Source organism: Emys orbicularis, chromosome 7 (assembly GCF_028017835.1).
Source record: "Emys orbicularis isolate rEmyOrb1 chromosome 7, rEmyOrb1.hap1, whole genome shotgun sequence".
In the NCBI taxonomy this organism is placed as follows: Eukaryota; Metazoa; Chordata; order Testudines; family Emydidae; genus Emys; species Emys orbicularis.
Window position 1 is genome coordinate 45,852,501 of NC_088689.1, and position 26,260 is coordinate 45,878,760.

Sequence of the window (26,260 nt, forward strand, 5' to 3'; positions counted from 1 at the left end):
TGCTAGATAGAAGGTCAGACTGGATGATCACAATGGTCCCTTCTTACCTTAGAATCTATGAATAGTACGAGGAAAGGACTTACCACCCCAACCCAGTCACGCTTCTCTGAGGGCATGGTATTTGGATGGATGTTGGAAATAGAAAAAGCCTACTCAGCTTACATCCAGACCATCCTGAGCAGAAGTAGAAAGGACTCTACCAGGAATTGTTATTGTAGCCTGATTCTTTAAAGATTAATAATTGCATTGGTTGCCAATTGATACTAATTTAATGAGCTGGGGGTAAAAGGGTTCTATCCCCGAATCAGAAACAACAGAATTAAAACTAAGAAGTTCAGTATCTTGTGGGGAACCCCAGAGTATATGGCAAAGACACTGAAGGCAAAGCAAAGCCTTAGCCACTTTTATTAACACAATCAGTAAAGACAAGAAAGCTCCAAACCTCATAAACAAATAGCAATATTATAGCATTAGGGATATCTTTGGTATCATTCTTTGCATATGCTCATATACTTACCCTTCCTTGGGGATCTGGCGGTTAGAGACAAAGGACCAGCTCTGTCCCTGGCATGCCAAATGAGTCCAATGGTCCAGACCCCTAATGCCCAAAGGATAATAGATAATAACGATGAAGAGCGAAGGGTAAATGATGGAAAGCTAGGACCCGTTACATGGTGGCTTTGCCTATTATGGGGCCTGGGGTCTATCACGAATATTTATTTAGATACCCAGCCTCCCATATCCATATCTAACTTCCTCACCCTAATAACATTGGGATGCCTTTATACTATAGGTTAGCATAATAATGCCTTTTGGCTCATTACTATATACGTCAACTATTGCTAAAGCAAGTTTGTGATTACACATCTGCCAACAATTTTATCCTAAAATAACCAAGCCTAATATCAGTTCTGTATTCCTGAGGATGCTTGGCATCATTATGTACCAACTCCCCTTGAAAGCAAGCTTTTCCCAGTTCCCCAAAATCTAGGCCATGTTATCTATGCTAAGGTTCGTAGGCCTGCTTCACTTATGCTAACCTGTTTAAGCCAATGTCTTACAGTATACAAGCCTGTAGGTTCCTTGCATTGCTGCTAAATAAAAGGCTAAGCTAGCTCTATTGGCTACATTATGAAGCAGGTGGAAAAGATTTATGTTTTGGTGTGACCAATGAGGGATTTCCTCTTTATGAGCACAGATTCTGGACATGTTGGACTACCTTCTGCCCTTAAAATCCATGGGGCTATCTATTAGTTCCCTGGGGCTACCTTGGCAGCCATCAGTGCATTTAATCCACCAGTCATCAAATATTCTTTTTTTTTTCTCCTCACCTAGTCTCTTCCCACTTCTTGAAGGGTATGACTAGACCCCTCCCTTTGGTGGCTAAACTGGTACCAGCCTGGGACATTAACTTTGTTTTATCAACCCTCACCAAATCACAGTTGAAGCCTCTAGCATCTTGCTCTCTGATGCATATCTCTATGAAGGTAGTGTTTTTGGTCACGATCACATTGGCCAGAAGAGTTGGAGTTAGGGGTGCTCATGGCAGGACCTGTCAGTACAGTTTTCTTAAGAATACGGTGTCCACGACACTGCATCCAAAGTTCATCCTGAAGGCATTAACCAAAGCTTCCATTTACTGGTATTCTAGCCTAAGCCTTTCTCTAACAGAGAAGTGGCATGACACTCACTGGATGTGCGTAGGACTATTGCCTTTTACCTGCAAAGGACAAAATCATTTTGAGAGTCTCCTAGGCTCTTTGTATCATTTGTGGAATGAAGGAAAGGAGAAGGGACCATTTCCTCCCAGAGGCTGTCAAAATAGATCTTGGGATTCATCCTACTCTACTATGAGATGAACAGTAAGCCTCCTGAAGGCAGTGTGAGAGCACATTCAGTGAGAGCTGAGACAACATTGGTAGCTTCCCTGAGAGAGACATCCCTCTTACACCCATCTGGAGAGAAGCAACTTTGAGTTCTGTACACTCTTTTGCTAGACAGCTGCTGATGCAAGCAGCCACCTCTGATGTTTCTTTTGGGCAGGGTAGTTCTATAGTTTGTTGTATTATAGGACTTCAGGCACTGCTTGTGAATCACCTGAAGTGCACTGCACAGGGACAGAAGAATGGGTTACCTTGTAGTAACTTGAGTTCTTTGAGATGTGTTATGCCTGTGACGTTGCACTCTATATGATTTTATGAAAATATGCTAATGAGTATGAATATAATGGAACTGGAATATGCTTCATGCAAAAGATCTCTTGTAAGGTATCATTACAAAGCTTATAATCTACTAAGTGTGGTCATCCTATTTGTATAAATGTATCACTCTGGTATCTGAAACTAGAAATACACCTATACCTCGATATAACGCCGTCCTTGGGAGCCAAAAAATCTTACCGTGTTATAGATGAAACTGCGTTATATCGAACTTGCTTTGATCCGCCGGAGTGCGCAGCCCCGCCCCCCCCCGAGCACTGCTTTACCGCGTTATATCAGAATTCATGTTATATCAGGTCACGTTATATCGGGGTAGAGGTATATGAAATATAACTCTGAGGGCCTATTGTAATTATGCAAAGTGTGGGCCATTAATGGTGGTCTGGAACTTTGATGGCTCTCATTAACCAGGACAATTGACTGTGGATGGCTCTGTTTGCAGGCAGGCCTTCCTGTGAGTCAGGCTGGGAGGAATGAAGGCTAGGGGTCTTACAGTGACATGTGATCATGTCACCTGAACTGGAATCCATCTTTAACCTGGTGTTTTTCCATTGAGAAGGAGGGGTGGGAACCCAGAGGGAAAAAGGATTCCCGCCTTATGCAAAAGATATATAAGTGGGTGGAACAGAACAAAGGGGGCAGCCATCATGAGAAATCCCCTAGCTACCACCTGAGTTGGAACAAGGGTTGTACCAGGGGAAAGGACTGTGCCCAGACTAGGAAGGTGTCCAGTCTGTGAAAGAAACTCATTGAAACATCTCTGAGGTTGAGATTTTATCTGTATTCAGTTTTATTACTATATTAGGCTTAGATTTGCATGTTTTATTTTATTTTACTTGGTAATTCACTTTGTTTTGTCTGCTATTACTTGGAACCACTTAAATCCTACTTTCTGTATTTAATAAAATCACTTTGTACTTATTAATTAACCCAGATTATATTAATACCTGGGGGGGGGGGGGCGGCAAACAGCTGTGCATATCTCTCTATCAATGTTATAGAGGGCGAACAATTTATGAGTTTATCCTGTATAAGCTTTATATGGGGTAAAACGGATTTATTTGGGGTTTAGGCCCCATTGGGAGTTGGGCATCTAAGTGTTAAAGACAGGAACACTTCTGTAAGCTGCTTTCAGGTTAAGTCTGCAGTTTTGGGGCACATGATTCAGACCCTGGGTCTGTGTTGGAGCGGATTGGCATGTCTGGCTCAACAAGACAGGGTGCTGGAGTCCTGAGCTGGCAGGGAAAGCAGGGGCAGAAGTAGTCTTGGCACATCGGTTGGCAGTTTCCAAGGGGGTTTCTGTGATCCAACCCGTCTTAATGCCTATGTATAGTGCACCACCTGCCCTTCTTCCCTGCTATCTGGTCTCTTACTGGGAACTGGTGGTAGAGAAGGAATTAAGATGGCTGTGGTCTGGCAGCCCTCTTTATTCCCTCGGTGCAGAGCATGAGGAGAGTGAGGGCACATGCACAGACCAGATGGACACTGCTAGGAAGAAGTCTGTGGTCCTGATGTGTGGAGTGCATGCTCAACCTGATGCGTGCTACACATAGGGACAACACATCTCGAAGAACTCTAGTTTTACTACAAGGTGAATAACCCATCCTTTTGAGGTGAAGGGAAGAAGGGAGATGAAGCAGTAGTTAGGCAAGTGGGACAAAAGTAGTTTGTTTTGCGCGGATGGTGAAGATCAGATCATGCTTGCGTTGTGCTAGAAACAGGCAGTCAGGGAGGACATGAGAGTGAAGGTAAGGGAGGTCAGTAGTCAGGATGGGATAGGATCCAAGGGGACAGGTTTGAAGAGTTATAGACCAAAACTTTGACATTTGTGACGGTATCGGAGGAGGAAAAGTTGTGTAGAGAGGTGGGGAAAGAGTGGAAGGAAAACCGTACTTCTTGTATGTTTTCTCTTTGAAAAAATTGACAGAATCTAGTGCTGATGGGAGCAGGATATCAAGGGTTCTTAAAGGAAGGCTAACGTTGTGTATAAGCGGTTGGAATTATGGGAGTCAATTAGGATGGAAAGTCATGCAGTTTGGCAAGAAATACTGTGGAACTGAAGAATGGGAGAACAAAAGTGTAGTGGAAGAAGTGTTAAAAATCTATTTACTTAGAATGAGTAGGATTGCCATGTATTTAATAGAGTTCCAATAATGAGATATAAATAATTTTTTTCCTATTACTCCTTGGATGAACCCACTCAAATATAATAAACATGTTCCTCCAAGAACCAAAAAGGATTTATTGAATGTTTTCATTGTGTTCCTAAGGTTATATGATTCTAAACTGATCGTATGTATCGAAACAGAAAATTTAAGATTTTTGTTTTTCAAATAATTTCTTAAAATAAAGATCAACTGAAAAAATGTTAGCATTCATGTTTGCATACTCCAAGAAAATGTGTCAAGGCTGGATCGCTCTTAGAGAAGTTGGACTAACCGAGGTTTTGGTAGTTAAATACATATAAAGGCATGAATAACAACACAGTTTATTCCAACATTATTCATTCTAGGTTGGTGTGATTGATTTCTCTATGTATTTAAAGAATGAAGATGATATTGGGAGTAAAGAAAGGTATGTTCTGTCAAAACACCTTGGATTTTGCATATGAAGTTAAATGATTTGTTGAAAATTTTTAATATTTAGCATATTTATTTTATTGGTTTAGATTTCTAAAATGCACTAAACAATTTTGTGCATAATAGTTTTGTCTCTAATCCACTGGACCATGTTCCTTCAACCAATTAGTTGACTTTAAAATGGGCTATTTTCTTTAAGTTTACACTTGCTCACAAATTTTAAATATAAATTTACATTTATTTGCAATAACGCAGTATCAGTTTTTGTCACATAGTACTTATTACAACACAATATGATTGTAGAGATCGTTGTTTTTGACAATAAAATCAGGCCACTTCCGTATATTTTCATTGAATTTTTAATATGTATATATTTCATATGCTTATAGAAGATACATCTACGTTTTTGAATGTATAGAAAAATGTGCTTGCTAAAAATTAATTGCCTTCTCTCTTTAGAAATGTCCAGATTGCTGCAATTTTGGACCAAAAGAATTATGTAGAGGAACTGAACAGACAACTAAAGTATGTATTTATTGGGGTATGTGTGTCAGTCCAGACTTCCTCCAGGTTAAAACACATCTTTCTCCCTCTGCTCCTATATCATAACGTTGGCAGGACAAAAGTTCAGGGGGAAAGATTAAAAATCCTTCCTACTTAGTCTGAGGATGGAGAGAAATTGGCAGACATATATTCTCTCCTGAGGAGACTGGAGGAGAGGAGTCAAATGTCAGTTTGTTGATTCGATGGCTAGACCCCTTTTCCTTTTGATCTGGAGAACAGGAAAAAAACGAACAGGGCAGAACTGAAAGTTCTTGAACTACATTGTGTTTACAGGACTCCACAGGAACAGGTGACTGCGCATCTCCAGAAAATCTTTGGCCTTACAGCATGTGATGTGTGACCACATCAACATTCCACCCTAGCAATGTGAGAAAATTATGATTGCTCAAGGATTCCATAAATTATTTCTCACGCCAACCTCCATGGCACTTTGGTTGTGGTTGTAATGTTGTGGATCAAGTCTGAATAGAGGGAGAGCAACAAAAATGATTAAAGGTCTAGAAAACATGACCTATGAGGGAAGATTGAAAAAATTGGGTTTGTTGAGTCTGGAAAAGAGAAGAGTGAGAGGGGACATAAGAGTTTTCAAGTACATAAAAGGTTGTTACAAGGAGGAGAGAGAAAAATTGTTCTTCTTAACCTCTGATGATAGGACGAGAAGCAATGGGCTTAAATTGCAGCTAAGGAGGTTTAGGTTGGACATTAGGAAAAACTTCTTAACTGTCAGGGTGGTTAAGCACAGAAATAAATTGCCTAGGGAGGTTGCGGAATCTCCATCATTGGAGATTTTTAAGAGCAGGTTAGACAAACACCTGTCTGGGATGGTCTAGATAATACTTAGTCCTGCCATGAGTGCAGGGGACTGGACTAGATGACCTCTCTAGGTCCCTTCCTCTCCTATGATTCTATGAATGGTTTGGTGGACCCTGACCATAACTGTGTACACTGGAGATCTAGAAAGAGAGTTTTCTAGAAAGAAGAGTTTCCCAACAAGTAGCCAGTGTAAGTGGTACTTCGTACCGAGGAGATAGCTTTTTCTAATGCACATAAAATTGGTATTTGGACAGATCCTGATTTGAAGGCCTGTGAATATGCTGCCTCTTCTTAGGAAAAGTAGATGGAATTTAATTTAGATGGAGTGAATGAAGCATGTGGTAAAACAAAGAGAGCAACTTTCTCAGGAACTGATTTCCACATGATTGTTGAGTTCAGGTTTCCAATATTAGGTACAGCAGCGGTTAAAATATGGAATATGATGGAGGTAATATTTTTTTGATTAGTGAAAAAAGGGATTAAGGATCACTTCTTCTGGTAGCACCTTTACCATTTTACCATACAAAATCAAAGGATGGGAAAAGATTTTCAGATAATATTTTATTTTCATAAACATTTGACGTGAAATATCCATATCCCATATAATGTACTATCAAAAACTCCTTTTATTCAATCTTTACTTTTAAGAGCAGAACCTACTGGGATTTGAGACGAGCCTCTGTTCTGATTTTGGGAAGTACCGTTCTTCCATTGCTGAAATCCCCCAGCAGAGTGTTGCTGTGTAAACTTCCATTGTCCAGCTATGCCGGAACGACAGGAGACACAGGATTTGGGTTTAATTAGGCTGTAACTTTATTCTTAAAATATCTGGGACTACCCAGCAGATACAATTGTACAGTGCAGGTAATTCCATGATAATTTCCTTATACTCAGGGGCTATTGTCATCCGTCCCTCTTTGCCATCCCACAGCTGGGACCCTGCCACTGCCCCCTTTAGATGAGTGTAAAGGGGGCTGTAAAGAAGGGGGGATTTGACTCTCTGCCATGGAAGTTGTAGAAGTCCCTTCCCTCTTGTCCCCCCCTCACTTTTAAAGCATGCCTCCTTTAAATCCTTTACCCATCCATTTTTTATCTGATCCGTATCCATTCCAACAGAGTACCTTCACCAGACATCTACCACACGTTTCCATGAGTTGCAACTTTAACGGCTAACCCCCCTTTTTTACCCCAGTAGATCCCCAACTTGCTGTGGAGAAGGTGAAAAACCCACCTCGCCTAGGCCAATCTGGCAGTGAGGGAAAATTCCTTCTCAGCCATCTGTTCCCCTCCCCCCCCCCCATTCCTCCCTAGAGAAGAGGGGACTGACTGTAATGCCTGCAGCGGATCATGACAAAACTTTGTATTATAACTCCTTCCATGGGTGGGACGGTAACTGGGGCACTGCTCACCTGGTCCGGTTAAAGAGAGCTCTCTCGGAACTTCCCTGCCTATGAATACTTCCCATTTCTTGTGGTCAGCTGTAGGGGAAAGGAGCAGTGTCATCCCCCTGCCAACTTGGTCCGGTTGTACTGTTTTCCTACTTCCTATCTGGAAAAGGTAATCCGCTTTGGGTCAGGGGCTTAAGCGGGCAATGGCCCCCTTTCCACCAGCCCGCCATACAAACCTCATTCCTGCAGTTAAAGGGGGCAATTTTCCTTTTCCGTCCAGCTGAACAAAGCCTCCCCTCCCCCAGCTTAATGTACAGTGAGGATGTTCACAGTATTGCTGTGTAAAGGAAAAAACTACTGCAACAGAAGTTAAAAATATCTATAGAAGCTGTACTGAAACTATATTATTTCAATCTCTATCACATTGCTGTTTTAAACATCAGTAATGTGCTTGTTGATTATTATTTATTATTAGTATTGCGATAGCAACAAGATGCCCCAATTAGTAGTGAGGCCCCATTCTGCTAAACACTGTACAGACACCTATGAATTCTCTAATAGGAGGTATGAAACAACAAATGGGATGTAACAAATGAAAGTGGGGGAGGGCGAGTGAGTAGAATTGCTGCAATAAGACCAAGTGAATTGATCGGTTGCCTATGTTTATAACTTGATGATTTCAAGATATTTTTTAAAAAATACACACATGCACATACCCCTTTCTGTACTGAACACCCCACAAACTAGCTGCTCCCATGCACATATAAATAACAATCAACCCTCCATCTAGCCATTGATTATCAGTTGGGAGTCTTCTATAGGCATCATAGTAGAAGTAGGTTTGGAGGAAAGAGCACTTGTCTTTACAGACTAGGTTGCGGATTGTTCAATGCATAAAAGTCAGCCTTGGAAGATGCTTGTGAGAGAAATTGGCAGTCAGACAGTGGAGGAGGCTTGGTGGGAGTGAGAAGCTATATAAGAGATGAGCAGATAAGTAGGAAGGGACACAGCTGTGAAGGGCCTTAAAGATAAGAACAAAAAGCTTGAAAATAATGTGGTGGGAAAAGGAGGGCTAAAGAAGGGATTTCAAGGAGGAAATGATATGAATAGAATGATGGAGAAGGAAAATGATTTTAGTAGCTGTGTTTTGAATGGACCTTAAGGGGGAGTGGAGGCCAGGGAGAAGTAGTATGCAGTAGTTAAGCTGGGGAAGTGCTGAGAATCTGGATGAGTTTTAATTGTATGGAAAAAAAGCAGACAGAGCTTTGGAAAACACATCGAGGACAAAGCAGCAAAATTTGGACGCTGTGTGGTTGTGAAGGATGAGCAGTAGTCAAAGATGACACCCAAATCATGGGCTTGGGTGGCAGGGATGTTGACAGTGTTGTCAACAGTGACCGGCATTGCAGGGAGGAGAGCGTATCACATAAGTATTCATTAAAGGGGGATAATCTGTAACATTTTTAGAAACAATTTCCAACTGCAATGATGCAGTCCTGTTGGCTGTTGCCAATAAACTTAGTGCTTGGCATAAAACTTTTTGTGTCTGTTTGTATGAGTTTTGGTGTAATACTGAATATTGATTTCTTTATTACTTTCAGTAGCACAGTCAGCAGCCTTCATACAAGAGTTGATTCATTAGAGAAGTCAAACACTAAACTAATTGAAGAGGTATTGTTTCTTAGTAATGTGTAATACTATTTTTTAACCAGTGGTGAACATGTTTCCTTTTTTCCTCCCTCTACAAGTACAGTCTAATTAACTGTACTGAAACACTGCCTAATATATTCAGCTACATTTGACTCAGTCTGAAGAAATAACACAATGGTTGCTGGGACTTGTGGTCAGCTTTATCCCAGTGGACTATTGGATTAGTAAAATGCTGTAAAACATTGCAGTTTCACAGCAGGATTTAAGAGTGTATAGAAGAACCCTATCTTAAATGTGCTGGGAGTTGCTGTCAGTTCCATTTTGTGGAGACCATTGAGTAAAGGCATTCTTCAGACTACCAATCCACAGGAGAGCTAGATCTAGTTGAGCGGACAATGTATAATTGTCTCAGCTCAAGCCAAAGGACTCTTTTTCTAAAAGCTCATTCACAATATGCAGGTATAAGTTTGTCTGCCTCTCTGTGCCAGGTTTTTTTGTTTTTTGTTTTAACATCCCGTAGTTTCCAATCTCTTAATACTTGAAGTAGATAATATATTTGGGATTAGGAGTGGAAGATCAGTTTTTCCCCTTATTTCTTACTTGCCCTGAAAGAGAAATGGGGGAAATGTGATATTTCTACATTTAGCAGTTGAGGAGGCTGTTAGTTTATTCTGGATGTGAACAAATCCAGATAATGAACAGAATGTATACCGCCCCTTACCCCCGACCCATGTTTCTTGCAAACTCTTACAAATCCTCTGCTCTCCCCATAGTCCACCCCTTCTGACAAGTCTTCTGCCTAACTCCCAGGATTAAGTAGGGGCCCAGAAATACTCTGCTGAGGCCTTTCTTTATTCTGTCACACTGTAGGACTTTCCTGTCCTCAGTGTCCCAGATTTATCCTTCCTTACCCAGGAAATTTGCTTGTGTAAGATGCTGCATAATGCAGCATACAGTATACCTGGAGGTTCATGTTGAGAAACTGCTTAAAAACAGAAAATATATCCATTTAACTTGAAGTATATATAAGAACTTTAACCAGGGGGAAAAAAGGAAGTATGGATACTTTAGCTAGAATAGAGTACCACTGAAAAGCTGTTCCTCTGTACAAGAGATGTAAAATAAAAAAGATGGTCCTAATTTAGATTTATTCTCACCTCAGTATGTGACTCCTACTATAAATGGTAGTTGTGCATGCACACAAAATAGATCTTTTATTCAGCACACTATGAGACTAGAGTAAGCAGTAATGTTAGCTATGTACACATTAGAATAATTTTGGTTTTTTTTAGTGTTCACAAAAATAGTCATACACTTTCTCTCTTTTTTTTCCTTTTAGTTAGCAATAGCAAAAAACAATATAATTAAACTTCAGGAAGAAAATCATCAGTTAAGAAGTGAAAACACACTTATTTTAATGAAAACACAGCATCACCTAGAGGTATGTGAATTCAGTATAATTAAACGTTACCTGGCTTCTTATCATTTGAATGTTTTATGTTGGCAACTATATCTCAGCAAATAATTGAACTGCCTTAAAACAATTTTATGCAAGGAATAGGCCTATGTGATTTGTTACATTTATGTCTTATGATAAAGTTTATCTAAATATTGTAGGAATCAATCTAGATTAATTTATTATTCTAAACAAATTTTTAGGATTCTTTTCCTTACGTTTTGCGTTTGATCTTTGAGATTTTACAACTTTCTGTTTGCAGTGGTTAAGGTAATATTTTACTGTAAAACTTGTCAGAAAATAATTTGTGTGTTGGACTGGGATATTGTACATCCTGTACTACTCTGACCAGTCATTATGAATAATTTTAGATTGTTATTGAAAAATATTTCTGGATAACCTGGAGACCCCTATATCAGTGATATTTAAATAACTGGGTGAATTAAATGCTTCTGGGGTTACTCAGAGACCTGGTGAAATATTGTACCACAAATTACTCTTCTGGGCCTCAATTCAGCAACATACTTATGCACATGCCTAATTTTAAGCATGTGAGTTGTCTCCTTCCGGTTAATGGGATTACTCACATGCTTAAAAATTAGGCATGTGCATAAGTAACTTGTTGAATCACAAGTCTGCAATAAGTTCATTTAATTTTCAAGGTATACGTTTTTAAGCTAAAATGTAATTCTCAATTTAAAAGTGATAAATACATAATGTAGACAACCTTGGATCCTGTTGGTTCAATGTGTGTATTGTGCTTACATAGTCCATTGTGAATGTAAGCAACTTTTCTCTCTACAAATTTGTTACATTTAATTATAACAATTGTTATATTTGTAATGAAAACCAGATACATCTGTAATTTCTGCATAGGTAACCAAAGTGGATGTTGAGGCAGAGCTTCAAACATACAGACACTCCAGACAGGGTCTGGATGAAATGTACAATGAAGCACGCAGACAACTTCGAGAAGAATCACAATTACGACAAGTGAGTGCATTTAAAATGTGCTATGTAAACCTCGACAAGATAAACATTTACTGTCTCTTTAATACGTTATTTGACTATTTCTAGCTTTACATTTTTTCCAGTGGATGTGTGCTGCTAGTAATCTACCACACTTTTTCTCTAACCTCATGAAAAGGTTGTTTCAAGTTTTTGAAAACTTGGAGCCATTATATTAGTATTTCTTTAACAGTAGTGTCACTAAGCATAATTAGGAAGAATTTTGATTTTTGTATGAATAATGTGTTGGATTTTAGCAGCTATGTTAATTTCAAATGTTTAGCCATCATCAGTATTTTGAATAGGTTTCCTATATGCATGCATTAAATGTTTTTTCCAAAAGTAGAAATACTCATTGTTTTTGACTTTTTAATGTTGTAAATAGAAAATTGACTCTTTTATTCTTAAAATATTATTTCACTTATAAGAAATTATGCAAATTATGATATTGCATAAAATGAGGTGGCTTTTATTAAGGTACAAACAAATGAACACAAGTCACCAAATGCATGACTGAGTGTAATGTTTACATAATATTTACAGTATCTGTTTTGCCAAGTTTCACAGAACGTAGAGATTTGTGAAGGTGAAAATCCAGCACTGCAGGACCTGCAGTGTCGTATCTTAGTTTTGCATCGGAAATACTAGATAAAATGTTGCATAGCTATGTACAAAATCTGTGTTGACAGAGTATAGGGTTGCCAACCCTCCCGGATTGGCCGGGAGTCTCCTGGAATCAGCCTCAATCTCCCGGTTGCTATTGAAAACCATCCGGGAGATTTTAATAGGCCAAAAATCCGGTTGGCAGGGGCGGCGCAGCAGGGCTAAGGCAGGCTCCCTACCTGCCCTGGCTTGGTGCAGCTCCCAGAAGTAGTGGCATGTCCCTACGGCCCCTAGGCGCAGGCAGGGACGGCCAGGGGATCTCTGTGTGCTGCCTCTGCCCCGAGCGCCAACTCCACAGCTCCCATTGGCCGGAAACAGCAGCCAATGGGAGCTATGGGGGCGGTGCCTGCAGGGATGGGCAGAGCTGCCTTGCTGCCCCTGCCTGCGCCTAGAGGCTGCAGGGACATGTTGCCGCTTCCGGGAGACGCCGGAGGTAAGTGCTGTCCAGCTGGAGCCCACACCCCCTGCCACTGCCCTGAGCCCCCTCCTGCACCCAAACTCCCTCCCAGAGCCCACATCCCCTCCTGTATCCCAATCCCCTGCCCCAGACCGGAGCTCCCTCCCATACTCTGAACCCATTGGCCCCAGCCCAGAACCCGCATCCCCCCCCCACACCAAACCCCTACCCCAGCCTGGTGATAGTGAGTGAGGGTGGGAGAGATGGAAGGAGGATGGAGTTGAGTGGGGGGTGGGACCTTGGAGAAGGGGCGGGGTAGGGGGCGGGGCGACAGGGCAGGGGGCGGGGCAAGGGTGTTTGGGTTTGTGCAATTACTTGGCAACCCTAACAGAGTATAATATGTGTTTTTGTGCAACTTGTAGGATATAGAGAATGAGCTAATGGTCCAAGTTAGTATGAAACATGAGATAGAACTTGCAATGAAGTTGTTGGAGAAAGACATTCATGAGAAACAAGACACCCTCATAGGCCTTCGACAACAGCTAGATGAAGTTAAAGCAATTAACATAGAAATGTACCAAAAGCTGCAGGTAAAAGAGAACTTTCTTAAATTGTTGAAACCTCTTTGAAGTATAAATGTAAGATGTGTGTGACTTTTGAAATAGTGCATGCTACTCATGACATTTGAAACAGTATAGCAATAGAAGAGTATTTGTTTCAGAAAGCTGATAGTCTTTAATCCCTATGTTAAATTCTTGTTTTCCTAGTTTTGCTCATTGTCACTGCTTTTTTAGCTCAGCTCTCTACTTCTACACTCTTCCTCTTTCAGAATAAGATCTTCATGCTACCTGTATAGGTTAACTGCATTCACATAAGGCAGGTTTTATGGAAGTCATTTTAAAGCATCACTGGGATGTATAGAGGACTGAAGCACAAGTGATCATCATGGTACTGTACATAGGGAGAATGATATACCTGGAGTTTTGTGCTCCATTTGGGGGACCATATTAGAAAGAACAGTGAAGGAATTGTAAAAAGTAAAGGAGGATAGTGAAGTGGTTAAATGGGCTTTGAGAGTTATAACTGTGAAGATCAATTAGGAAAATTGGATTCATATTAATTAGAAAAGAGACTATTAAGAAGGGATATAACATTCTTTGCAATGCCACAGAAATACTTCTGAGGGTAAGAGGCTCCAGATTTCAGAGTTCACAAACTGCAGCTAAGAAACGACCAAACACCAAGGAAATTCAAGAGAAAGTACTTTGTGATAACTTTAATGTGTGGTAATTTTCATGTGTGGAACAAGTTGTCAAAGGCAGGAATAGAAGTTAGTTATGACCACTTGAGAAAGTGCATATAGAAATGACATTACACAATGCAAAGAGTAGACAAGTAGATGCATGGACCAAGATGCCACTGTCCACTTCTAAATGTTGTGTGTAGAAAGCAAAACAGGAATAAAGATCTGTCTTTAGTAAAATAAACTGAGACAGTATAGAAAAAGGCTCTTCAGTATTATTTTTGGTGTTTATGCAGAATGTCTGTCAGAGATCTGTAGTTTTTCTGTTTTAATGTCTGTTTTGAAACTTTTGTTTGGTGATGTTAACTGGATTTAATGACAATATTGTACCTATATTTAGACCTTGAAGCAGGGAAGTTCACAGTTGTCAGAGGCTGGTTAAAATAATGTTAGAATATTAAAGTACTCAACTATATCAGTAAGTAATTGTTCTGGTACAGACCTAATGCCTTATCGGTGCCTACCACCTTGCAGGATTGGGCCCATAAAGACCTCAGTGTGAACTAAAACTAATGCTTATAGGTGTTGTTGCTATGGATATAATGAGTTATTTAAAAAAAATTAGCACTGAATTTTAGTAGACTCACAAAAAAAAGATATTTAAAAGAAATAAACTGAAAAATGTATATTATTAAATAGAGTGTACACTTGTAAAATTTCTATAAAATGCAAATATACTTTAGATTGAAATTCTATACTTAGATATTTTTCTTGAATATTGCTTTTTTTTTTTAGATGGGAATGTTTTAAAAACAAATAAGCAAACAAATCCCAAAGCCATATTACAAATATTTTCCTTAAGAGAATGAACAAAAGCATCAAAAATATAGTTTAATATAAAACCTGCTTCAGTATTAATCTGTTTAATATAGGTTTCTGAAGATGCCATGAAAGAAAAGAATGAAATAATTGGTCGACTAGAGGATAAGACCAATCAAATTACTGCAACTATGAAACAATTGGAACAAAGGTACAGCATCCATCTCTATTTTACTTACTTTTCCACATTCATTCCTCCTCCCTTACTGCATTCCCACACAGCTGCCACTGAAACTTAACTCTCAGTAGGAAGTTTTAAAGAAGCATCATCTTTTGGAATTGCAACCGGTGTTTTACCATTGCTTTTCAAACACATAGATTTATTTTTTTATGTTGTGAAGGCCAAGACTATAACAGGGTTCAAAAAAGAACTAGATAAGTTCATGGAGGATAGGTCCATCAATGGCTATTAGCCAGGAGGGGCAGGGATGGTGTCCCTAGCCTCTGTTTGCCAGAAGCTGGGAATGGGCGACTGGGGATGGTTCACTTGATGATTACCTGTTCTGTTCATTCCCTTTGGGGCACCTGGCATTGGCCACTGTTGGAAGACAGGATACTGGGCTAAATGGAACTTTGGTCAGACCCAGTATGGCCGCTCTAATGTACTGTAAGAGTGAAAAAATACAGCCATAAACCAAGGCTTTTTAATCTCGATTCTCTTTCACCATTCACTGGTGCTGGCATTCTGTGCCTGCACCCAAGGTTGTTCTTTCAGCTACCGGGCTCAATGATGGCCACTTCAGAATTCCGATTCATTTTGTTACCTCTGTGTTATATTTTAATGCTATTCAATAAGGCTTTGACTCACCAAAGCACATGGTTAACTTTAAGCAAGACTACTCACTTGCTCAAAGTTAAGCCTGTGCTAAGTGTTGTGGATCAGGACCCTGGCTGGCCAAGATTCCAAAGCTTACATTAATTGCTTTGGAAACTCCCTTAGTGTAAAGAATGTACACATGAGTATTACACCATGAATTAGTAAAATGAAATGATATAATACCAGTGTGTAAGTTTATATTGTGGTTACTATATATTTGTTACATAATATAAAGATGTGACTTGTGTGCTTCAGTTACTTAAATGAAATAGACTATATGGATCGTTAATATTTTTAATTGTAAAATGTAACATATCCATAGCCCTGTCATGTTGGTGTTGACATGTCTTACCATTGTTTTCTTTAAAAGCTACTTATGAAAAACATAATTATGTATTAAAAGATTTAGTGACATGAATATTCTTTTATTGACATCCTTTCTCCTCTTTTTTCTTTCTTTTTTTCCTTTATCCCAATTTTTACATTTTGAACTTTACTACCTTTATCTGTCTTTGATTTTGTCCATTACATACGTGAAGTGACAAAGATCTGTTAACTCAAACTAGGACTATTGCAATGTCATTTGTGAAATGTGCCAGCAATGAAGCACAGCACCAATACAAACTTGTCAAAGATATATCATTCTGAAAGCTACTTGGCTATTGATAGAGTAAAATTTGTATGAGTTGGTTTAAAAAAAATATAGTTATGATCTTAAATATTATAAAATGGTATTGGGAAATCCTGTATTATAATTGGCCAGTAAGCACTAGTGATTTTGACACAATGTCACAAGTTGGAATGACTTTGTTTTCTGAAATAAAATAATCTCCATCCCTTTCTCCCCTCCCCTCCCAAAGAATAAAAAAATCACTGTAATATTATTGACCAATCAGAAACTAGAATTTTCTAATGCTATTTAATCATTTTACTTTTTTTTAATGTTAAATACAAAGTTTATTTTAAAATGTTAGCTGCCTTTATATTTTTGATTTCTCATTGCCCTGACACTTGCCTCCAGTTATAGGGTTTTCCCTCACCCCTTATTTATAGCACTTAAATAAATAAAGAACCTCCCTTTCAATTAATAAAAAAACCCACATTTTTATTGTTGTTGCACTGTCAGGGCTTCTCTATACCAGAAAACATGTTGTCAACTCTTTTAATGTGGTTGCTGGTAGCATTGCTTTCTTGAGTAGCGTAGACAGAAGTATTTTTCCTGAGAACTGGCTAAAACAGCTTATAAAAATGTTCCATATGTTCTGTCTGTACTTTACAAAAACAAAACCCAAATAATTTCTGTATTTGTAGGACTCCCTTATACACAGTTAAAATACAGTTCAGTCTGCTAGCATAGAGTAGAATGTAAGATGTTTTAACAGAGCTACTGTATCATGGAAACAACCGAGATATGATTAGAACTAAAGACTATAAAGCAAGAACACCTTATCTATGTAGAAATCTTCATAGCTGTAATTCCCCCCAGTACAACTCCACCAGGGTAGCAATAGTGTAAAGTGTATCATAGGCAGGACTCAGACATTTAGGGGTAGATCCTCAGATGGTATATATATTTTCAACTGAGGATTTGCTCTTATCTGAGTTGCTACCCTGGTGGAGCTGCACTGGATATAGCTATAGAGTTTGCAAGCTGCTAGTGGAGATACAGATTCTATAGATGCTAGCATGGTTCTCAGAAAAAAAATCCTTGTCCATATTAGTCTTGGAAATTGTGCTAATGCAGTTTCAGCTGTAGTTTAGAGAGGGTCTTAGTGGTGTTTTTAGCTTTCCTGTTTTGTTTAGTCTTTCACCCTTCTCTGCCTTCTGGCATAGCAGCAAGAATTAGCTTTGCTGTGCACCAATATTCTCCCTTCTCCTATCCATCCACTTTGGCCCTATTTGTATTACAATTACAAACACATCAAGGAATTTCATTACAACACATTGTATTGTAGAGTGGACCCTAACAGTTTTTCATACCTAGGCTAAATTCAGATGCTTTAAAATAACATGGTTCAAGTCCAGTCTGTTGTCATTTCTGCACTGGCAGTTCTTGGTAACTGTCCCACCAGTGCAGCTTCACCATTGGTAGCATGAGTGTAGATGGGGGAACTGGAGCTTTTATTAACATGAAATCTAATTCTGCTGAGATGTCTAGTAATGCTGGTGCACTGTCTGCATGAGCCCTCTCATTGGTTGTCTGATAGCACTGCAATGGTAGGCAGTTTCCCAAAGATGGCCAATGTAGATGCATACTACTTTATAAAACATTAGTAGGTGGGCTCCCTAACATGGTTGTGTTTGTAGTGTAGACAGGGCCAGTAAGAAAGCTTTCATTTAATTTTACATTTAACAATGATTAAACTGGGAGTTGTGTGTTACTCTACATTCAGCTGACTGGGACATGATGATTCAAGCCAAGCCTTGAGAGAAGAGCTCCTCAGTTTTCTCTGAACAAGACTTTGGGGGCTTGTGTATGCTACAGATGATACAGCAGCACAGCTATGGTGCTGCAACAATGCTGTAGTGTAGAAACTTGCTACAGCGACAAAAGGGGTTTTCCATCACTGTAGTTAATCCACCTCCTTGAGAGGTGGTGGTCTTCTGTTGAACTAGTGGTGTCTAGACTGGGGCGTAGGTTGGCTTCACAATGTCTTTTGGGGGTGTGATTTTTTTTCCACACCCCTCAGTGCAATGTAGCTAGGTCAACCTACGTTTTAGGTGTAGACCAGGTCTGAGAAGGGAGAAAAGAGGCAATTGTAAAATGAGATACCTCAATTTGGATGGGGCTCTGAATGACGTTTTACTGGCTACTCTAATCTTCCTTGTATATCCCAATAAGACAGTTGAATATGGAGTAACATACAATTTTTGATTTAGTGTTTACATTTCAGTTAAATTTAAACCCCATATTTTTTGGGCTGAAGAGAAGGTCAAACAGAGATAAATCTTGATGCATTGGTGAGGTATGAGTGAGAGGAGAGGGCTATCCAAAACAGGAATGCAAAATCCCTTTAAAATCAAAAGGAAAGATCTTAAATGAAAGCCTGACTTCTGTTATTTATTCAGTTTTATTTGTTTTGTTTATCATATGGAGCTATTTTTAACTATGATTTTTAATACACATTATTTAAATGTATTTAATAATGTTATTTATTAGTGGTTATTCTGTAAGTATAGTAAGATGCTCCAGGGTGTGTTCTGCTGTCTTACTACAGCTGTGTTCTTGCTATCTGATTCCAGTGTTCGTATTCAGGCTCATGTCTGAATTGCATCAAGCCATTCCAGCACAACACACACTGTCTTATTGATTCATTAGTATAGACAAAGTAGTTACTGTACTTCTACAGTTCTTGTAAAAATGCCTCCCACAATAAAACATATATGTACGCTCAAAGTTAGAGCAGTAAGTTAGAGCAATATTGATATAGATCAATTATAAAATCTGTATGGTTATGCTTTGATGGCATCTGTTAATGGTGAACATAAAATAAAAACAAATTGGAAGACTTAATCTGCTTTTCTTTCTGTAGTGAAAACCAGAAGCTAGATTTCTAGGCATTGTGTGGCTCTCTCGTTTGAGTTTGTGAGTTTCCCCCAATCTTTGTTTTTATTTAGAAATGTTTCTATTTCCCCATTTTTCTTTTATTTGTCTTCTTCACCCTTTACACCCTAGTTCTAGCCTCAGTTTTACCCAAAGTTGATTTGAATTACACCAGATTGCAGCAAGCAGAGAAGTCTCAAGTGGAAGCTGAGAATGAGGACAAGAAATTCAAACAAGAATGTATGAGTAAATCTGAAAACCTGCAGAAAGAAATCTCCCGAAAGGAGAAGCAGCTGTAAGTATACTTCCCTTTTGGAAAAAGTATAAGGCACTTAAAATCTTTTTTCCTTTTATGTTTACTTTAAAACATTCTGTTAACTAAAAATGTAGGATACATAACATAATACAGGCAGCACATTACTGATGATCTTTAATTGGATAAAGATGCTGTCTAGGAAGACGTATATTAGGCAAGCGCAGGGTGGAAGAAAATCTGTCATTCAAAGTAAATCAAGCTACAAATGATTTTTTTTAAATAGCTGTCCAGCCAGAAGAGGGGGAAGAACAGGCATGTTTCCCTAATTCACTAGGGAAACAGTAGTTAACAGGGAAACAGTAGTTAACAGGAACAAAAATTCTAAATTTATAATAAACTAGATTAACCCACATTTTATTATTGTAAATCCTGTAGATATAGCAGCATAAATTTACAGAAACTGCATAGAACAATTAAACTATTCAGGCTTGAAAAAGAAGCCAAAATCCTTCAAAGTGTTGGTAGCTGAAAGGCACTCATGAAATCCTTGAGTCTGCTAGAAACTGAAATATTAAATCAAGAAATAAAAGCCAAATTCTGCTTTTACACCCGTGGAATTCCCTGGACAGGTATTTGGTCCAGAGAATCAGTGCAACCACAAGTACTGATGAAACAGGCAGTAATAGCAGTAATTAGCTCTTAGACTGTGCTTTCAGTGCACTTTATGAACATCCCTGTAATATCCCTGTGAGGTTGGGTGGTATTTCCCCCTATTTTAGTGAGAGAGAGAGAAAGAGAGTGAATGACCTAAGACTACAGCAAGGATTAGTGCTTGGGAGTTCAAAGTTTCCAATCTTGTGTTCAGACCACATTGCCTCTCTTACTAATTTGAGTATCAATACTTGTTCAACCATCATGACAAATGTTCGCTTTACCACCACAGTCATCTTCACAGATTTTGGCAAAAGAGCAGTTCAAACCTCAACCTTAGAATTCCGCAATTCTGAAACCTCAAGGTCATGTTCACTTCTGATCTTTTCCAACAAACAAGATGCTGAGGTAGTGTCCCAAAAAGTAAGTTTTTCCTTTAAAAAATGACTTAGCTATCCTGTTATAAAATCAATATGGACACAAGTTCCTCATGAAAAACTTTCATAACTACAGTCAGATCTTTCCACCTTCATTAGGTAGTAGGATTTCAATCCAGCAGTTTACTCTCATCTGCCGTTAGTTTGTGTTTTCTATGAAGCTATAAGGAATCATTCTTTGTCTATTTAAGTTGATGACAGAATGGCAACAGTGGATCCACTGACAGATTGGCCCCAGTTCCTTTAACTGTAATCCAGTAGCTGTGATTAGTATAAAGCAGAGCCTCCTTTATATCATCTGTTGGATAGGAATTTCAATAATATCCAGCAACTCAAAATACTTTACACTGTATTCAAGATACCTTAGAAGTTGTATATTCTTAATTCTGTCCCTATAATCTCCACTCTGAAATAGAAAATAGAGGCTTTCCATTTAAAGTCTTACTAATACAACAGCTTTTATGAGCTCTAGAAATGCATTTAACCACTCATCTTTTTTTCATATACAAGATCTGTATTATAATAAAGCTACATGACACTTAAGACAAATAGGAAAGTTCTCTAATATGCATGTTTCAGTTGCCAAAGAATAGTTACTAGGACAGCAAATTAAATCATTGCAAAAGCCAGTTCTTCAGAATTGTTTGACACCCTCAAAACCTCTCTCAATGAAAGCCCTCTATTTTCTTATAACTTGTTACACTTGTATACAAAATCTTCTTAGGAAATTGCAGATAAATGTCACAACATTAAAAATAACGACCTTGTAAACAAATTAAAATAGCAAACTACTGTTTGTTGGGCTGGACTGATAGTGAAACTAGAAAATTGAAAAGGTTTATTTTGTTAAAAAGATTATACTGAAATACACCATGATGGTCTTTTGTTTGCAATTCTAGTGTTCAACTGGAAACAGATTTGAAGATAGAAAAGGAATGGAGACAAACCCTGGAAGATGATCTACAAAAGGAAAAAGAAACTTTATCTCATCTGAGAGTAGAGACCCAACAAATAATTTGTCTTAAAAAAGTAAATTCTGGAGGAAAACTTTTCAAATTCACGTTAGCAGTAATCTAAAAGTGAACTTGCCAGGCTTTTAAAATATAAATTTTAACACTCCCAGATCTGAAATCCTTAATGGAACAAACGTTTAGTCTTAAAAATACAAATAAATAGATTTAATTTTTTTTTTTTTGAAAAGCAGTCCCTTCTGACCCCTGTAGTCTTGAGTTCAGGATTCTGTTTTTTCCATAAGGAATAGTGAAATCCACATTCTCCTTTCTGAATCATACTGAAGGATATCTCACTAAAATCTTGTGATGGGCCAGTGGCGGTAAATGTTCTAATCCGTCAAACCCCATTTATCTTGCTACTTAAAAATTTCATATCACTAATTTCTATAGTATCTTTACATTTCTTTACCTTGGAAGTGATTGAAAAGAAGCAAGTATATGGAGGAGGAACTAAATAGCCTGCTTGGTCATTTAGCATCAAACTGAAATGAAATTAATTTGTGAGTTGCTATTGTTGCTCTTAGAATTGGATCTGAGATTTTAACAGAAATAGATATTTTCATGTCCCAGCCAGACTCCCAACATTCACAATTTGGTACTGGAAAGGCTGATGTTAGAAGCTCTGTTAGGAGTTCCTGAAATCCTTTTGGCACACCTAGGCCTGGTCTACACTAACCCCCCAATTCGAACTAAGGTACGCAACTTCAGCTACGTGAATAACGTAGCTGAAGTCGACGTACCTTAGTTCGAACTTACCGCGGTCCAGACGTGGCAGGCAGGCTCCCCCGTCGACTCCGCGTACTCCTCGCGCCGAGCAGGATTACCGGAGTCGACGGCGAGCACTTCTGGGTTCGATTTATCGCGTCGAGACAAGACGCGATAAATCGAACCCAGAAGTTCGATTGCCTGCCGCCGAACCAGCACGTAAGTATAGACAAGCCCCTAGATTCTGTTTCTTTTCCAGAGGAGTTACTTAGAATGGTCAACCACAAGCAGAATAAAATAATCAGAAATCACTGCTGGGATTCAAGTAGAGTAAATTCTTTTGAGAGAAATTCAGGAGGCTAAAAACCATGAGGAAAATGGAGTCTGCCCAGACTCTAATGCTGGGAGGCATTGATAAGGGAGAATAGGTCTAACTAACAAACTACTGTGGGTAAGAGAGAGTTTTTGAAAAGTGCTCACTAACCTTAAAAATTGCCTGAATATATAGAAATTAACGGACTGTACCATGGGTAAATATACAAAAAATTGCATAGATTCAAAATGTCATTTTAAGTTTAAAACAATTAAAATATTTCAGGCTGAAGGAAATTACACAGTCAAAAATAGAGGAAGCAATAAATTAGTGAACAGTCAGGGGGATAATGCATGATCTGAAACAGGAGAGCAGTGTTTCCAGTATTGTGTATTAGACTCCCAAATAAAATACTAAAAAGAATAACAGTAGTATATTCACAGAAGGATATTCCTTAATGGAATGAGTATTTATTGTATACCTATCTGACACACTCAGTGTGATAGGATTTCAGGAACCTACTGTTGTTTTCAAGTACCGTAATTGGAAAGAATCCACCCATAGATGTTATGGTTTTTCAGGATTTTATTACTCGGGCCAATAGAACTAAAATATATTCTAGAAACATAAACTATAGAGTTAAATTATTTGTTTCAGTTTCTTTAGTTTTTCAGGAGCAAGTAACATAAAGCATATTTTCTATTTAGAGCAGCTAGCTTAACTAGTAAAACTCAATTAATAAATGTGAGGATATTAGTGTCTCATTTAAGAGAATTTGATCCTGAATTTTGCCTATTGAGGCACATATTAACAAATTGGCATGTGTTCATATACATTGCTGCTGAACTCTCCAGGACTAGTATCAGAGCTGTGTACCCTCTTCTGTTGGTGTAGCCCTCTCAGATGGCCTGTCATAGCCTGTGATTGGTGGTATCGTTAGCAAGAGGTAAGGCACACTTGGATGGCGTTTGGCTAATTGCTCTTGTCTGTTTGATAATGAGGCAACAATTAGTTGGTAGATGTTTTCAGGTAGCAAGAGTTGCTGGGATTTTTATGGCCTCTTTTTTGTGCAGTTCAGTGTTTGGGCTATATTTTTGTGAAGAGCTCAGATACTAACGTGAATGGGTGTTTACAAATCTTTAAATAAGAATTTTAATTACATTCTGAATCTTCATTAAAAAAAAAATAAAAAAAGTCATGCCCTGTCAGGCATGGTACCAGATTTTTACCAGATCCCATACTGACTGCAGCTAGCACCTTGGGAGAAATTTTTGAGGCTGGCCAGTTTTCTGACCTATGTCTTGGACTTGAGTGCCCAGTCTTGGACTTTGCCCCTCTGCCCCTTACCAGATATCAGCAGTTGATGTTTTTCGTCTTGAGGAACCAGTTAATGTAAATTAACAGCTAAAGAAAAAGAGAGGGGGGGATCTTAAAGAAAATTTTATTAGGCAGTCAAGAAACCAAAGCAAACCAGACGAGAAGTAAGTGGACTTAAAACATATGAAGGTCTGAAGTTACACCCAATTTCACCTAATGTAGGTGAAAACTTTGTTCTAGAGGCAGATCTGAGATAAAAATGCTTGTATTGTTAAACCGTGTCTGCTTGTTTCATCTCTCTCTCTCTGTCTCTTAGTATCATGGTGTCTAGAGGACAAGTCCATCTGCTCTCTTTGTTAGCCTACTTTCCTCTACCCTTCCTTGGTGTCATGTGTCTTATCTCTGACTTCCTCTTGGTTTATGCTGAGAGCCATTGAAGGAGTGAGAGCTCTCCTCTGTATTCTATTCAGGGTTTCATACTGTCATCATAGTATATGAGCGTCCCTTTCCTCTTCTAGATGTGCCATTGCCTCTCTGTTAGTACCCAGACTATGTAACTTTTTGACAGGGCTTACAATTGGAAGGGACTCAAGTAATCAAATCCAGTCTCCTGCTATCACAGGCAACCCTGTCCATATAATCTCATTCATAAATTTATCAAGATCTGTCTTAAAACTAGTTTTAGTATCTTTAATCTTTAAGTATTTTTAAATATTTTCAAGTGATTTTATTTTTCTCTCTCTCTGCACATCTACTATTGGATATAATATTTAATGTCAGCCATATTCTCTAGATAGGCTATTTGCTGAATTCAACAGGTGTATATGCAGCTTCATGCCTTCCCCATGCAATGTCCTCTTTCCTTCTGAAACAGTGCATTGAATGCTCATTTATATAGCTGCTCTTATCCCATCCCATGTTAATCTTTGCATCGCAGTGCTTAGTTGTTGTTATATTCAAAATATAGCATTGCTGGGTTTTGAAGAGGAATTAATTCTTGATTTGCATATTAGGATGAGGCTTAGTTAAAAAAGGAAGAATAAGTCTAAAGGAAGAGCAGACATGCTTAATTTTTAAAGAACTGACTAGGAAAAGAGAGAAATATTGTCCAAAATATTTCAGATTTAGAAAGTTTTTCAAGATCTACAGTAAAGAAGCCAATTGAAATTGTCTTGTTTCAAATTACCACTTGTAACTGATCTACAGAAAATAATTATTCTATAGATATTTTATTAATTAGTCATCACCTCTTAGCTGTTTCGAAACCAGAGAATCATAACTTTTTTTTTTTTAAGTAATAGGGTGTGTGTGTTCCTTTAGAAAACTGTCATCTGACATCATTAAATTGTAAGATGAAATACCCATCTGTATATAGTAGAAAGAAAAATGTGAATTCCTTACTTCTTATGAGAAAAAGAATCCCTGACTCATACATTCCAAGTAATGTGTTTTCCCTGAAACAGTTAAGATCACAGCTACCTAAAGTAGGGCAAAAAAAAGGCCTCCAGCTATTTGAGGTGTTTGTGATCTCAGCTGTTGCAAGGAAAATGGGAAGATGAAGATGCCAGAAAGATAGGAAAAAAGTGAATGTTATATGAATTGGAGTACTTGTGGCACCTTAGAGACTAACAAATTTGTTAGTCTCTAAGGTGCCACAAGTACTCCTGTTCTTTTTGCGGATACAGACTAACACGGCTGCTACTCTGAAACCTGTTATATGAATTGTACTCATAGGTGCATGAATACTTTTTCAGCAGTAGAGTTTGAAAGCCAACCGTTTGTCTGCCACTTCTGAGGTGAAGTGAGCATAAAATTTAAATATAAAGCAAATGTAGATTAAATAGCAGCAGAACATAAGCATATGTTTGTTATACCTTTCCACCTGCTAAACTTATTTCTCAGATACCCATACAATATTTTTAGTGACTAATAGGCAAAAGAATTGTGTCCAAGGAAGGATGCTGGGGCAGTAGCATACTGGGGCTGGTATAGGCTATGTGAGCCACAGTGTTTCATGCTCCTGCAGATCTGCTAGGACTATGCCAGAGACAAATTTCTTAGGAGAATGTGAAGCACATTTAAAAGGGTAAAGCGCATTTAGCCACATATATATTCTTACCCTTTCTTTGGTCTGCCTTAATCCCACCAAGCCTACCTTTCCTTTCCAAGAATGGGGTTTCCCTTAGTATTTTTTAGTGCCTGATCCAAAGCCCATCAAAATCGGTAGCAGTCTTTCCATTGACTTCACTGTGCTTTGATTTGAGAACTTACAGCAGAAAAGTTTGAATAGTACAGGAGGAAGCGACAGTCACATAACATTACTGGATGTGGAACACAGGCAAAACCAC

At 38.5% G+C, this 26,260-nt stretch overlaps 1 protein-coding gene across 2 annotated transcripts in view; it reads left to right on the forward strand.

Annotated features, from left to right (window-relative positions):
* The window catches only part of RUFY2 (RUN and FYVE domain containing 2), a 64,507-nt gene that overhangs the window by 28,063 nt on the left and 10,184 nt on the right, over nt 1–26,260 (forward strand). Inside the window, exons 6-14 of one of the 2 annotated variants that reach the window (XM_065407497.1) lie at nt 4,732–4,793; nt 5,258–5,323; nt 9,165–9,234; nt 10,553–10,654; nt 11,546–11,662; nt 13,160–13,327; nt 14,913–15,010; nt 19,396–19,515; nt 21,464–21,593. In XM_065407497.1, the coding sequence (XP_065263569.1) occupies nt 4,732–4,793; nt 5,258–5,323; nt 9,165–9,234; nt 10,553–10,654; nt 11,546–11,662; nt 13,160–13,327; nt 14,913–15,010; nt 19,396–19,515; nt 21,464–21,593 (933 nt within the window). Of the gene's footprint in view, nt 1–4,731; nt 4,794–5,257; nt 5,324–9,164; nt 9,235–10,552; nt 10,655–11,545; nt 11,663–13,159; nt 13,328–14,912; nt 15,011–16,215; nt 16,730–19,395; nt 19,516–21,463; nt 21,594–26,260 lie in introns of those variants that run through there. The other variant, XM_065407496.1, reaches the window with a different exon arrangement.